At 35.2% G+C, this 15,127-nt stretch overlaps 1 protein-coding gene across 2 annotated transcripts in view; it reads right to left on the reverse strand.

Annotated features, from left to right (window-relative positions):
* Positions 1 to 428: 428 nt before the first annotated feature.
* GABRG2 (gamma-aminobutyric acid type A receptor subunit gamma2) overlaps positions 429 to 15,127 on the reverse strand; it is a gene marked incomplete at both ends in the record, with an annotated part of 56,006 nt that continues 41,307 nt past the window's right edge. The window contains 4 exons of one of the 2 annotated variants that reach the window (XM_083352060.1): positions 429 to 704; positions 2,068 to 2,091; positions 4,118 to 4,323; positions 13,119 to 13,271. In XM_083352060.1, coding sequence (XP_083208186.1) covers positions 429 to 704; positions 2,068 to 2,091; positions 4,118 to 4,323; positions 13,119 to 13,271 — 659 coding nt within the window. The remainder of the gene's footprint in view (positions 705 to 2,067; positions 2,092 to 4,117; positions 4,324 to 13,118; positions 13,272 to 15,127) is intronic. The other variant, XM_083352061.1, reaches the window with a different exon arrangement.

Genomic DNA, 15,127 nt, shown 5'->3' on the forward strand with positions numbered 1-15,127 from the left:
GATCATAGCACTTAAAAATGTAGAATGATATCATCCAGGTCACAACAGTGTTACAGTAGCCTTCAACAAATGATCTGATGGTTGGTATTTATTAAGTTATGGCACTAAAGGATTCAGATCACTGCAAAGCATGTTATAAAGTTTAAAAGTTCATGAAACTCTGATGCTCAACAGACCAGGGCTGAGCCATTCCCTCCTTAGGTCAAGGAATGCTATGCATGGATAATGATAAATGTGCAGTGCATTCCCTGGGGCAGAAGAGAATGGGATGGCTCCTGCCTGCAGGATAGTCCATGTGTTTATTTTAAGTCCCCTCATATGCACCAAAGCCAATAGGTCATGGCACTGAAGTGAATTCAAACAGGAAACCAATCTTCTAATGAAATCCCAACAATAAGGCTCATGTAATCAACTTCCTTTCTGCTTGTTTAAAGGTAAAGGTAAGATACCCAGTAGACCAGATTAAACAAACAGAAGGCTGTGGGGAAAAATATGCGGGCATAGGAGTCCATTTTGGCAATGCGAATATGTATCCTTCCATGCCGCCAAGCTCCTGTTCGGCAATCCTCAAAGCAGCAGAAAAAACTTGCACAGTCCTTGCCATCAAGACACTCATAACCATACTCTTCATCCCGTTCTTGGAGGTGTGTCGCATTGTTCATTTGAATTGTCGCTGACCTTGGACGGATATCAATTGTTGGTGCCTAAGATAAATGACGGGCAAGAAGGAAAAAGGACAATAATGAATGGTTGTCCCTTTGCTATAAAAAGCTCAGCTAATTGGTGTGAAGCAACTAGTAGCTCTACAGAACAGGCACATGACCAACTTGCTAAAGATCTGGTTTGCTACTACAATGATGAACCCATCATTCTGAACTGATGGAAAGGCACAATCCAACCCTTATACCTTAAATCCAAATGTTACTGAACAGCATCCACGCAGCAGGACTTAATTCCAAACAGGAATGTAGCCAAAGGAACACCATCATTTGTTTCCCTTATTAGCTATAAAATTACTGTTCAATAGAGGAAAGTGATTGTATTTGTTTCTCATAAATTTGAAAGTTAATACTTTAAGTTTCTACATAGTGAAATAAGCTAAAATTGGTTATGGAGAAGTGGAATATTACCAGATTAATTATTTGTACATAGGTTAGGTGATGCTTTTAATGATCTTTGAAATTGAGCATTCCTATAACATGCAGTTTTCAACTAACAACTGTTCACTAGCTAAAAGCTTCATCATGTCAAAATATGGCAGCTGTATATGTTCAATCATTTCAATCACATTTTACTGATAAAGATTTTTGAACCTTTGAGGAACAAACTGCTTGAAACCAGCAGCTAGTACATGAAAGATTTTTTTTAAAGAACAAGTTATTGAAATAAAAACTGTAGACAGAAATATATTTCCAATGTATTAGGATCATTCCATCATTTCATTTAATCTGTTACTTGGATATTTAAAAAGTATTTATTTCAGAATTCTATGTCATATTTAACAATGACATACAGCTACCCTGTATTTTCCACTCTGGATTTTAAGAGCTAGTGACAGCAGTATATATAAGCATGTTATAGCCTTCAAAACTCTGCTGGCCTATGTAAGAATAATTATAAGATCATCCAATGGCATCCAACAGTTTACATCTTTGAAAGATTTCCAGCTAGCAAATCTTCAGAAGATATCACTAAGGCTTAGGAATGAATTCTAAAAGAATTTATGGTGTATTCCTGCTGTGGTTACTACATTGGATTGGATCCCATGGATAACTTAAGAAGAGTGAAAGAATAATATAGATGTTTTGGATATTCTACGAGGATCTCTTCATGCATGCGATCCAAATATTCAAATCCTTTGAACTTAGCATAAGTTCAAAACAGCAGTGAATTAGTGTCTGGGCTGCTGAATCATCTTGATGTTCATTTCTAAATACGATCCATTCTACTTCACCATAAGGCCGTTTCAAGTAGAATGCACAAATTATTTTATAAACCTCTAGTGAAGCTCTAATTGTTCAGTTCAGCAGTCACATGCAGTGGATTTCTATTCCAAAAATATTATACCTTGAATGAAAACATCCGAAGAAGCTTTGGTTTTGTAGACAGAAAAAAAAAATCAAAATTTTTAAATTAAAGAAAAGAAGAAGAGGGGGAAAGGAGACAAAAAGTAGTTTAAATTAAAGATTCTATTTGAAACTATAGCAAGTTAAAAGAAAACAAACAGAAAAAGGATTTAAAATAGACTACTAAGCAAGAACTTATATAGAAAAGAATCAAAATTACACATTTTGGAATTCTAATTTAAGCTATTTCTAAAGCTAAGAAAGCTATGATTTGTCTGCAAGCATTTAGTAATAGAAAATACACTTGATCAGATTTCTGAGGACTGTTCTTGATTCCCCACCCATCCTTTTGCTTTTGTTTTTCAACCTGCTGTCTTTCTACATGTCAGTTCACTATATGAGTTGAAGAAAACAGAAAATTCTATTTATATAAAAACATTTATATTGTATTTTGAGCAATGGCATTGAAGCTGTTCTTCTTTAAAAAATTAAACACAGACACAAACAAAACCATGAAAGAGCAGTCTCTTTCTGCAATGAAACAGCATTAAAATAATGCCATTAAAATAATACTAGTAAATAGTAACAGTTTTCTTTCCATTGTTTGTAATGGAGAGCAATGCTTTAGATTAGGTTTAGCCTGGTTTGTTTGTTTGTTTAATGACCAGGGATATTCCTGAGAACTGGAGGGTTTGGAGACTCAACTAATCTAAAACCTTCCATTGTTAGTCCACACACATTTACATCTCCTGTGCCAGAACTCTACTGTCAGAGAAGTGATAGCATAGAAGGTTTCATAGGAGTAAAAATCTGACTTCAGTCATTTGCTTCTCAAGTTAGAGTTCTTTCTGACCTCATACAGAGTTTGAGTTCTTCTATGATGATTTAGACACCATTGGCTATAGACTGCCATCTTCATTACAAAAGCTTGTAAAAGTCTATAGTAATTAAACTTGTTCTGCCTGGCATTTGAAGAATAGGTCCACAAATATTTTTGATCCAATAGTGGCACAATGGACTCAATATTTGCTGGCGATCTTATGTAATTGTTTTAACATGGAATGAACTCTTGAAGCAAATAAGCACATATAAACTCACTATACAAATGTGTAATTTTTAACAAGAGGACAAGTACATTGTATTAATAAAACACACAAATGATAAACAGCTGAAAATAAAAAGAAAAGTAGGGAGATAACATAGACCATTAAAACAGAAGGAAGAGTGATAAACAGGAAAAAATAGACAAGAAAAGACATACCATTTTTTTAAAAATTAAAATTCATAATTAATGCATTCTACAGTCTTTTCCCCAACCTTAGTAAGGTAATCCTTAGACTTTCAGGGTTAACAAGATCTATACTGGAGAAGAAATGCTGAACCCTCCAGATGTCTAGATCTATAAATCTTACCTCTTTCCATAGAAAGTTCTATGCTTAGGAACACAGGACTTGAAGGACAATGTCTAAAGGCACTAAGTTTCCACTAACATATATGAAAAGAAACAATATACAATATTATAATGGGCAGCCCATGCAAAGTATCTCCCTTGTTTGTTTGTTTTTTAATCTGTTGATATAAATTGAAGATTTTGAGACAGCCATAAAGAGAATAAGCAAGAAAGTCTTTCAGAGTGATCCTAAGAAAAGTTGCAGAGTGCAATTCTGGCATGATTGATCTGCTTATTACACAAAAATTGAGCAGCATTGAAGTTGGGGTCAGTAGGAAAATGAGTGCACTCTTATGCTTTTGACTTGTCTCACCATTTCCAATTTCTATATATACCACTTCAATGTGCTACATAAAGGATTCCCCCATTCCCATTTCTTCTGGATCTCCATCTATGTTCTATCTTTGTTGTACATCAGATATTAAGAAGATCTGCTATTTACATTCCTACTCAAGCCTCGTCATAAAGCAAATTTTATACACCACTTTCTGTTTCGATATAGCTAAGAGAAAAAAAAGCAAAACAAGAAAGTGTTCATTTCTGAAAAACATGGTTAAAATCAGGGTTTGTAACCTTGTTTATATTGCAACAAAATACATACAGGATTTTTCTTCTTTTTGTCTTTATCCTTGCTTGGCTTTCTGTTACTAACAAAATAATGAAGAGTCCCATACTCCACCAGTGCGGAAAAAACAAAAATGAAGCAGACTGACACAAAGAGATCCATTGCTGTCACATAAGAGACTTTGGGAAGAGATTTGCGAGCAATAGTACTGAGAGTGGTCATTGTCAGGACAGTTGTAATACCTAGTGAGGAAACAGAAACAGGCAGAAAAGTACAGAAAATGTATTGTTGCATAAGTAGAGAATTCCGATGCTTGACAAAGCAGGACATGCAGCAGAGATGGAAATAGAAAACAATTCATTTCTCTTTCTTTTTCTCTTTCTCTTTCTCTCTTTGAAGGTTCACAGTGGCTGGCTCAAGGTCACCTGGTAGGCTTCTGTGACAGGTTGGTTTGACTGATGGGGACTAAGAGTTGGTCTCATCACTACTATTCCAACACATTATCTACTACACAACACTGACTCTCAATGTACACATACATTTGATCCAGATAATAAATGCGGATATGCCAAAATCTACACACAAACCAATGTAGAGGAATCTGCACATGAAAGGGACATATTTGTATAAGCATGTAAAAAAGCTGTATGAATTTTCATATGATTTTTAAAAAATAAACCAATTGCCAAAGATAAAATGACTTCAAGTTCAGAAGTTCAGAAAAATAATCCTGTTTGGTTGGAGTTCTTTGCTGAAGACACTAGTAGGAGATCCTGGAGGCTGAATGAGAATTTATTTACAAATGACTTGTTCTTGCAGAAATGTAGAGAACATATGAAAGAATTTTTTGTCATGAATATGCATAAAGGTACCTCGATGGAAATGGTTTGGGATGCTAGTAAAGCCTATATGAGAGGGGTTTTGATTTATATGAATAATGCTTATAGGCATAAGCAAGTGCAAAAAGGTTTAGATATTGAGGAAGAGATTAAAACTAAGGAGAAAAAGTTTATTTTGAATCCATTGGATAATAATTTAAAGATCTCAATACATTTATTGAAAGAACAATTTAATATGCTATTGGCTGATCAAGTAGCAACTAATTTGTGTTATGCCAAACACAATACTTTTTGTAACGCCAACAAGCCTGGTAGATGGTTGGCTTATCAATTAAGGAAGAAACAGAAATCACGTACTTTAGACAAAATAGAATATAAAGGAAAAGAAGTCTACCAACAAAATTTGATTAACAGGAGTTTTCTAGATTTTTACTCGAAATTATATTCTAAAGAGAATATACAAGCTTTAGATGTAGACAAGTATTTACAGGGAGCTCATTTTCCAAGACTTTCACAAGAACAACAACTTGAGATGAATTGCCCAATTACATTTCTTTAGCTATTAAACAGTTGAAATTGGGCAAAGCTCCGGGAACAGATGGATTAACAGCAATTTATTATAAAAAGTTGTTGCCTGAAATGATTGAACCCTTAAAGATTTTGTTTAATGAAATTCAGACTGGAGGCGCAGTTCCTCCATCATGGAGGACAGCTTTTGTATCGTTGATCCCAAAGGAGGATCAAGATCTTACTCAACCTAAAAATTATAGACCTATATCGCTTTTAAATACAGATTATAAGATTTTTGCTAAAGTATTGGCTAATAGATTAATGCAAGTTTTGAAACAAATGATTCATAGTGGTCAATCGGGATTTATATCTGGGAGGTATATGAAATATAATGTAAGACAAATTGTTAACTTGCTTGAATATTTGGATAAGAACAACCAAGTCTCTGCAGCATTGATATTTTTGGATGCAGAGAAAGCCTTTGACCAATTGAATTGGCAATTTTTATTAAGAGTTGTTGAGGAGATGAATTTTGGAGAAGGTTTTCTACATGCTATTAAAGCTATATATCAACAACAAACTGCACAAATTATAGTTAATGGGGGATTAACAGAGACTTTTAAAATTGAAAAAGGTACAAGACAGGGTTGCCCCCTATCATCATTATTGTTTGTTTTAACATTAGAGATTTTACTAATTAAAATTCGAGAGTCCTCTTTGATAAAGGGAATTAAAATAAAACAGAATGATTATAGATTGAGAGCTTTTGCTGATGACTTGGTTGTGACAGTATCCCAAACGTTACAGTCAGTTATAGACTTGATGGAAATTATAACTCAGTATGGTAAGGTTTCTGGGTTTAAGGTGAATAGTAATAAGACTAAGATACTATCCAAGAATTTATCTATGAGTGAAAGGGATATGTTATCTAAATTAACAGGTTTTGAAATAGTGAAGAAGGTTAAATATCTAGGAGTATATATTGCAGCCTCAAATGTAAAATTGTATAAGAATAATTATGAAACACTATGGTTGAAGGTACAAAGGGACTTAAATAGTTTGAAAAAATTGCAATTATCATTACTGGGAAGAATTGCAGTTGTTAAAATGAATGTTCTACCAAAGTTTCTCTTTCTGTTTCAGATGATACCTATATTGAAAAAGGATGCCAACCTTGATCAATGGCAGAAGGGTATTAACGAATTTATCTGGGCGGGGAAAAAACCAAGAGTTAAATTCAAGATTTTACAAGATGCCAGGGAAAGAGGGGGACTCAAGGCGCCGAATTTGAAATTGTATTATGATGCGGTTGCCTTGACCTGGGTTAGTGATTGGCTTAATCTAACTAACAAGAGAATACTTCATCTTGAGGGATGGGATTTGGTATATGGATGGCATGCATACTTGCTTTATGATAAGAAGGTAGACAGGGCTTTTAAATCCCATATTCTTAGAAGTGCTTTATTGCGTGTCTGGAAAAAAGTATTATTCTAAGTTAAATTATAAAATACCGATTTGGGGAATTCCTGGACACACGATAGAGGGCGTATCTATGGGAGTGAGTATGGATATGGTTTCTTATAAGGAACTACTTAGATTGCAAGGGAATGATTGGCAACTTAAACCAGTAGAGGAGTTAAGACAAGAAAACATAAGTTACTCTTGGTTTCAATATACCCAATTGAAAGCTAGGTGGAAGTCAGATCAAAAGGTTGGCATCACAACTACAGATCAAAATTTAGTAAAGCAAATTAGAGATTCAAATTGTGCACATATAAAGAGGATATTTAATGCTTTAATTGAATTGGATTCGGAAACGGAACTGGTTAAAGACTGCATGATAAAGTGGGCATAAAATATTCAGGAACCAATTTCGCTGGACACCTGGGAGATAATTTGGGTCAGAAATGTTAAATTTACCCAGGCTCAAAATTTAAGAGAAAATTTTAATAAAAAGTTTTATAGATGGCATCTGGATCCCAAGAAGCTGTCCAATATGTATCCTAATGTACAGTCTAAATGCTGGAGGTGTGGTAGTTTAGAAGCTACCTATTTTCACATGTGGTGGACTTGTAGAAATATAAAAGCTTTTTGGATTAAAATTTGGTGGAACATTCAAAAGATTTTTAAGAGAAAGAGAAAGTTCTCCCTGCAATTGTTCTTACTGGGCATTATTGTAGATTGTGATGTTAAAGAAACTAACTTGATGTTGAACATGATAACGGCAGCACGGTTACTGGTGGGACAATATTGGAAGAAGGATAGTTTGCCCACTGTAGAAGAATGGGTGTTTAAAGTTTCGAATCTTGCAGAAATGTCTAAGATTTCTGCTTATCTGAAGGATCATTCACAGGAAAGATATATTTCAGTTTGGAGGAGATGGATAAATTATATTCAAAACAAATATGGGACCAAAAAGTACCATTTAGCTTATGAGTAGATTTTAGTGGGATATTGTTATTGGTACATTGTTTGTAGTTATGTTAAAAGAGAGTTAAAGCGCATTATGAATTTGGTTAATTGTATATTATGCATAATTTTTATTTAGAATATGATTATTGTAACTATAATCCTGTATTTAGCTCTGGGAAGTGGGGAGAGAAGTGGGTGGGTTTGGGGTGGGAGGGATTTGGGGATATATTGTAAAATTTTGTTTTTGTAAAACTCTTTAATAAAAAAAAGAAAAATAAGAAAATTGATTAATTGTACTTAACAGATTTGCTTAGCTTTGGAATTCTGTGGATCCAACCAGCAGCATGTTTCAGTTAAATAAATAAACAGATATTCAACTAAATAAATGTTTATTGATAGGATTCTTCCTTCAGCTTTCTGAGTGTTGATCTCCCAAAGGATAACAAGAAAACAGTACAGTTGCTTGCTTTGTTAGGCTTATTCAGATCTGCAACTTATAGTGCTCAGACCCCTTGTTATCATTCTCCTTTGTGAGTGTTATCCATCGTGTTAATGCCTAAGGATGTTTGCTATAATATGCCTATACCATGAACTGTGAAAGGGAGAATGGAGTAAATCTCGACAAACCATTATTTGTTTTTGGGTACTCGCAGATGTCTTTAGTATCTCCTCCTCTATGATTCCTACTGAATATAATTAGTTTCTGGCCAATTTCTACAACAAAGCTCTAGCTCTAGTTAGCCAAATGCAATAACACAGAGCTAGAAAAGCAAGAATTAGCGGGGGGGAGCAAATTCCATGCAGTTCCATCTTGTGAGCAGCTAATCCTGCACTGTCTGGAAGGTGGCTTTTAACTGAAAGTAACTGCTACTTTATGCTGTTTATTATCTAGCTGGCAAGAAATGAATAGCTTGGCTTAATCCTTCTATCTGGTTCTGTTCTTTGGCAAAAATAATGGTCCTGAAGTATCTAGATAGCATAAAGTTACTAAGAGCATTTTAAAATGATGGAATTTAACTTATCAATCCTTAAAGCTCTTGTCTGGGTAAAGTGTGAACTGTAGAATTCCCTCAATGTGAACATTTATTTCAAATGAGTGTTTATAGGCTGTAATAGCTGCTACTTTAAAGCATCCCTTGGAAGTCTTTCTTTGTGAATTTCTAAAAAAATATAACAAAAATCTGAGCAGTTACTGTGATGAAGTTGAAAAAACTGCCAAGGTAAATTAACTCTGGCTAAGTTTTAAAAACCAGTGAAATGGTACGTGAATTGTATTGGTTAAACTCTATAAACCCCAGGAACTGGGCTAATGCAAAGTTTTCATCACAGGAAAAAAAAGGTCCATTCTCAAGTTTAATAAAGTTTCAGCATCTCTAATGGAAAACCAGATTCTCTGTAATTTCCTGTATCTTGAACAGAAAATGGTTGATATGGAATCAGACTGTTAATTTGAAAGTAAAGAGGAAACACCCTTAGTCTCAGTTGTTTAAGGGAGAAAAGGTTTTTAAAAATTGCACTATGCATATGAAAACAGACACACATGGATTTTGGCTTTGATTTGCCAAAAGAGGAAAATACAAGATGTTAGTCTAATCCAATCTTCTTAAACTCTAGAAATGGGTAAACAAATATCACAATATATACTTGAAACATACTTTGTTCTAACAACCTATTGACCTCATATCACCATTGGATGCTCTCATCAATTAGGCTAGTGGGAAAACTTACTCACAAATGGGTATTGCCTAAGGCAATCATAGTTACTTTTTCTTTAGCATAAACATCCACATTTTTTCTAAAAAAGAATAACTAGTTCAGACTTGGGAACAAATATGGGTAACATATGCATTTTCAATTATATCACTGCTTTTGGTGGAAATTAAAACTCATTCTGTCTTAAACATCTATTAATATTTGACATCCACTTTACAAATGGAACAGCTCAAAGACATGAATACTACATGGTGGAATTTGAGAACATTTCACAGTACAGTTTTGGTAGAGTCAACTGATTTCAAAGCCACATTTCTTTCCTCATGTTTTTAATGCACTGCTCTTTCTGTTCTTTGTATCTCAGAAATAAATTCTACTTCTGGAATATATGTTCAGCTGTGGTAAGGCTTAGATACATTCTGGATTAAGGAAAGGTTTCAAAGATAGAATATTCTTCTCTGACAGCAAGTCATGAGCTACTAATCCCTTTCAGAAGCTTTCCTTCATTAGTTCAAATACACAAGGAGGGTGAGAAGGTAAAGCTCCTTGAACTGTCTACCATATTGTTTCACTCATGATCTGCATGAGCTTCATCCATGATCTTCCCAAATTATTTTTTTTTAAAAAAGCTGGCAGGGAGATGTTCCTTCTGCATTCAAGTAAATATAGTTAGAATCCTTGTTGTGTCTGGATAGATTACCACAGGGGCCTTCAAACTTGGCCCTTTTATGGCTTGTGGACTTCAACTCCCAGAATTCCTCAGCCAGCCACAATGGCTGAGGAATTCTGGGAATTGTAGTCCAGAAGCCATAAAAGAGCCAAGTTTGAAGACCCCCTGGATTACCAGGTCCACTTTGCTGAATGAAGAATCTCCCTTTGACTTTTTGTTCTAATGCAGGAAGTTTGCAAAGATCAGATGGTTGGCGGTTTGGCGGGTCGAATCCCGAGTGCCGCGTAACAGAGTGAGCGCCTGTTACTCGTCCCAGCTTCTGCCAACCTAGCAGTTCAAAAGCACGTAAAAATGCAAGTAGAAAAATAGGGACCACTCCGGTGGGAAGGTAACAGCGTTCCGTGCGCCTTTGGCGTCTGGTCATGCTGGCCACATGACCACAGAGACGTCCTCGGACAAGTGCTGGCTCTTCGGCTTTGAAACGGAGATGAACACCGGCCCCTAGAGTTGGAAACGACTAGCACGCATGTGCAGGGGAACCTTTACCTTTACCTTTAACTCTATATTTTACCAAAAATAGAGATATTCAGATAAGCCTTCTTAAAACATAGGTAAAGAATACATCAATTCATATCAAGCTGACTTGCACCTTCTTAATGACATATGGATCAGCTACAATGTATAGAAACCATGGCTTAGCAGCAGTGGAAAAGAATGCAGTCCCAATATACTGACTGATCCAAGATTCTGCTTCATATGGAAGATCCCTCACACCTATACCAATATAGTCATACTGATGTCAAACAAAACCAGTAGACCAGGGGTCTTCAAACTTGGCCCTTTTATGACTTGTGGACTTCAATTCCCAGAATTCCTCAGCCAGTGTCCCTGCAGCAGACATAAAAGTGTATGGTTGGCCAACAGAATACCACGATCCTATTACAGAAGCTTTTTACCCCATGAGTGGTGCTCATGTGAACCATTTAATTCCACTCTTTAGTGGGAAGCCCTTAGAACCTAAGATTTGTGATAGTCATAATGCTAATTGATGTTTCAGTAATCCAGCTGCCTAAAGTTGTGAGAATGTCATACATATATGATAATATATCCATACATTTCTGTGAGAAATATGAGCAGGGGATCTCAGCACTTCAGAACAAACTAAGCAATCATCATAATCATGGTTTGCATCTTAGAGAATGTTCTCCCTGAGCAGATATTGGTTGAACTTCCAGACAGCCATGTTTCACTTCAGAACTATGCGTGGTCACTGGTCTATGTATATATCTCAATTATATCTGCTCCAAAATATGTTCACAAAGATGTAAATATATAGGGCAACATTTCCACACAATAACTTCTGAAAGAAAGGAAATAAATTTTCTCTTTTAACTGAAGATCAGGTTGTAATACCACATCTTCTGTTTTACTATATTGGTCAAGTATTAAACATTGACAATATACTATAACTATAGATAAAGTGAATCATATAGTTTATTGAATGAGCAAATCAAGGCATATAGAGGCAGTGAAATCTGATTGGAACACTATTGTGGGGTTCTTGGTGTTCTCTTAGCTTGGATGTTTTCTTGCAGATATTTTCTTACCAAACTAACATCATCACTGCTGTAATGGAGTGGGGTTTGTTCTCATTTTGTATACTAGTGGCTTGCCCTCTCAGGATAAATGGGAGTATCTTGGTGGTTCCTGAATTAGGTTATAATTTACTGTTCGTTTGTTTTCTTGATTGAGGTATTGTTTACTTTTTGATTGTTGGTCTAGTGTTAATCCTCTAGAGGAAGTGTTTGGTCTGTTTCCTTTTGGGCTTTTTGATTGTCTCTTTTGAATGGTATGTAGATGTTGTTTATGTGTCTGCTGATGGATGATTTGTCTGAGCGCCAGGCTCCCAGGAATTTTGTAGCATTTGTGGATTTGGCTTAATCTAGGATGCTCACAGTTTTCCCAGTTTAAACTATTGTTAAATCTGTCTAATGTTGTACACAATGCTCTTGAAAATAATTTGGGGGTAGTTTGGTATAGTGGTTAAAGGGGTCAGGTTAGAAACTGGGAGACCATGGATTCTAGTACAAAACTACCTGGGTGAGATTGGGCCAGCCACACTTTCTCAGCCTTAGGAAGCAAGCAAGGACAAACTATTTCCAAAAAACCTTGCCAAGAACACTGCAAGTAGTTGTTTGGATAGTTGCCAGGAGTCAAAAAACTGATTCAAAGGGACACACAGACATACAAAGTATATCAGATAGAAAAAAAGTATTTATTATAAGTAAGATATTGCTATGCTGTAAGCATAGCCCAATTAGTTTAGTATTCCATACAAGCCATACAAGAAAGTACAATATTATATTGGATCCAGGCTCTTTCCAGCCCACAAGACTGACTCTTTTCGGAATTGGGAAACCTAATTTGGAAATTTTGTTAAATGCATAAAAAAGTTAGCAAATTAAATAAATTGGGGGTAGGGAGGTGTGGGAGCTAAGGATGTTAAACTTTCCACCCCACGTGTTTGACCTAGAAATTTTATTGGCCCAGTCAAAATAATTTCATCCCATTTCTTATAAGTGAAAGCATATGTTTTAAAAACGCAAGTCCAGGAAGAGGACAGAGAGAAACAAAGCTACAAACTTTCTCGTTTCTGTTCTGCTCATCTGGAAGTAATAAAGTTTTGAGCTTCTTTGGGGCCAATTTGGAGAATTCCAATCAGAACATTACATTGTGCTTCTCTAGAGTTTAACAGGGCAAAAGCTTTAAAGCAACATTCTAAATGATCGTCAGGTTGGATCCACATATCTAGGCAATTTGTATAAGCTAACACATTGTTATAGAGGTTTTATGACTACTAAAAATATAAAAATATAAAGAAGCAAGGACCTACCCAAAGACGTTCTGGCTGGTACAGCATCCTTATTAATCCAGAAAGAAACCCAGGAGAGGACTACAATGAGTGTGCAGGGGATATACGTTTGAATGGTGAAATAGCCCATCCTTCGGCTTAAATCAAAATAGACTGCCATCACCACATAATCACCTGTAAAAAGTGTATAAAGAGATACAGATACACAAAATACATTATACAGTCAAATTACTGTCCACTGATGCATTCTACACAGACTCAAGAGAAATGAATTTCTTGGTGCCAAATCTGTTTCTTCTTAAAAAAAATCTCATCTCACTTCACTGGACCTTTGTTCTTTCCAGCTGGACTAGAAAGTTAATTGAAAACTGTGCAAGAGTACCTTCATGACTGATGTGCATACATTTAAGAGAATTGCTTCATTAATTGCAATGAGTCTAGATAATCAGTGTGCAATTAACCTCCTATCTACCACAAGCTAGCAAATGATAGCAGGGTGGAGTATATTGTATCTAGCCAGCTTAACTTACATTTCTCCATGGACTGCATATCCTTCAATGTCAGATTAGTGACTAACCAATCAATTTCAATATACTAGCTCTTGCTTTCATTTATTTATTTTAAGTTGCTTCCACAAGATTGTCACATTCAACTCACACTGGTTCTTATCTCTTTTCTTTCTTTGATTTTCTTTTGTCTGATTCATTTTTTTGTCATGAATGCTTCAGTTTCAGTTAAAAAAAAACTTCAGTAAAAAGGATGATGTGTCCATGAAGAGGAAGGATTCTAATGTGTCCTGGGACTGAGGCTGGAACTGTTCATCTCTGTTCAAGCTCATTCCATAAAGTCAACCCCATGCTAGAAGACAATGGGCACATACTGTTTCTATGTTATTTTGAAGAATGAGGCAATTGGTCAGTTGTTATATATATATATATATATATATATATATATATATATATATATATATATATATATATATATATATATATATATATATATATATATAAATTTACACAAATATGAGCTGCCACTGCTGTGGCTACTGCCTGTGGATGGCCCTGAGCTAGGCTGAAACAGGAAATAAGATTTGTCCCGTATCTGGGACTAAGCAAGTGTATTCTGAATGCTTAACAAACATTTAACATATATATATATATATATATATATATATATATATATATATATATATATATATATATATATATATATACTAACTTAAGAACATATATATACTAACTACTAACCAAGTAAAGACCTGATTTTTTTAGTAATATTTTTAACTGACTGTGCTAGTTTCACAGAAATGTGTTAACCCTGGGTTTGAGGCAGAGCATTCAAATAAAAGACACATATCAGTTCAGACAACTCTAAGACAACCAGGCCAATTCTGCAAAGTGCATTTTATCACTAGATGGCAGCAAAATGTTAAGAGTTCTCTGCACAGTTTTTTTTGCCATCTTCTGGTAGCCTGAGAGGACCCTAAATGTTGACCAGATGAAGATGGCTTGGACAGAATCTGTGGCTTAACAATATAAAGTAGATGCCCTCTGCAGCAACAAAGGAACAATTCCAAAGTTTGGGGCCCTGCAGAAAAAGATGTTATAGATAAAGGTTGAAAACAAAGGGTCAAACATGATATAAAGAAGACATGGAATTCTTTATCAGATTTATTGTCAAAAGTTAGGCACTGTGTTTCAATTCTCAGAAAAGCACTCTTTAATCTCTCTTTAAATTATACCATAGGGTATAAAAGAAGAAAAGAAGACCAAGGTCAGCGACCACCTAACCTATTAATTTTCCACTCATAGGGCTACAAGGTCTCAGCTAAAAAAATCCAGGTGCCATAAAACAGCCGCAAAGAACTAGTTTAGTGAGATTGAGGAACCAATGCAGATCAAAATATTTGCTTAAATAGATATCTTCAAAGAAAATATCATAAGATTTGGTACATATCCAACAAAACTCCTCCACCTCTTTTTTCCAAGACACTTAATAAGGAGTTATTTTCCCTCCTAGATCAGCAAATC

Source organism: Vipera ursinii, assembly GCF_947247035.1.
Source record: "Vipera ursinii genome assembly, chromosome: 2".
NCBI lineage: Eukaryota > Metazoa > Chordata > Lepidosauria > Squamata > Viperidae > Vipera > Vipera ursinii.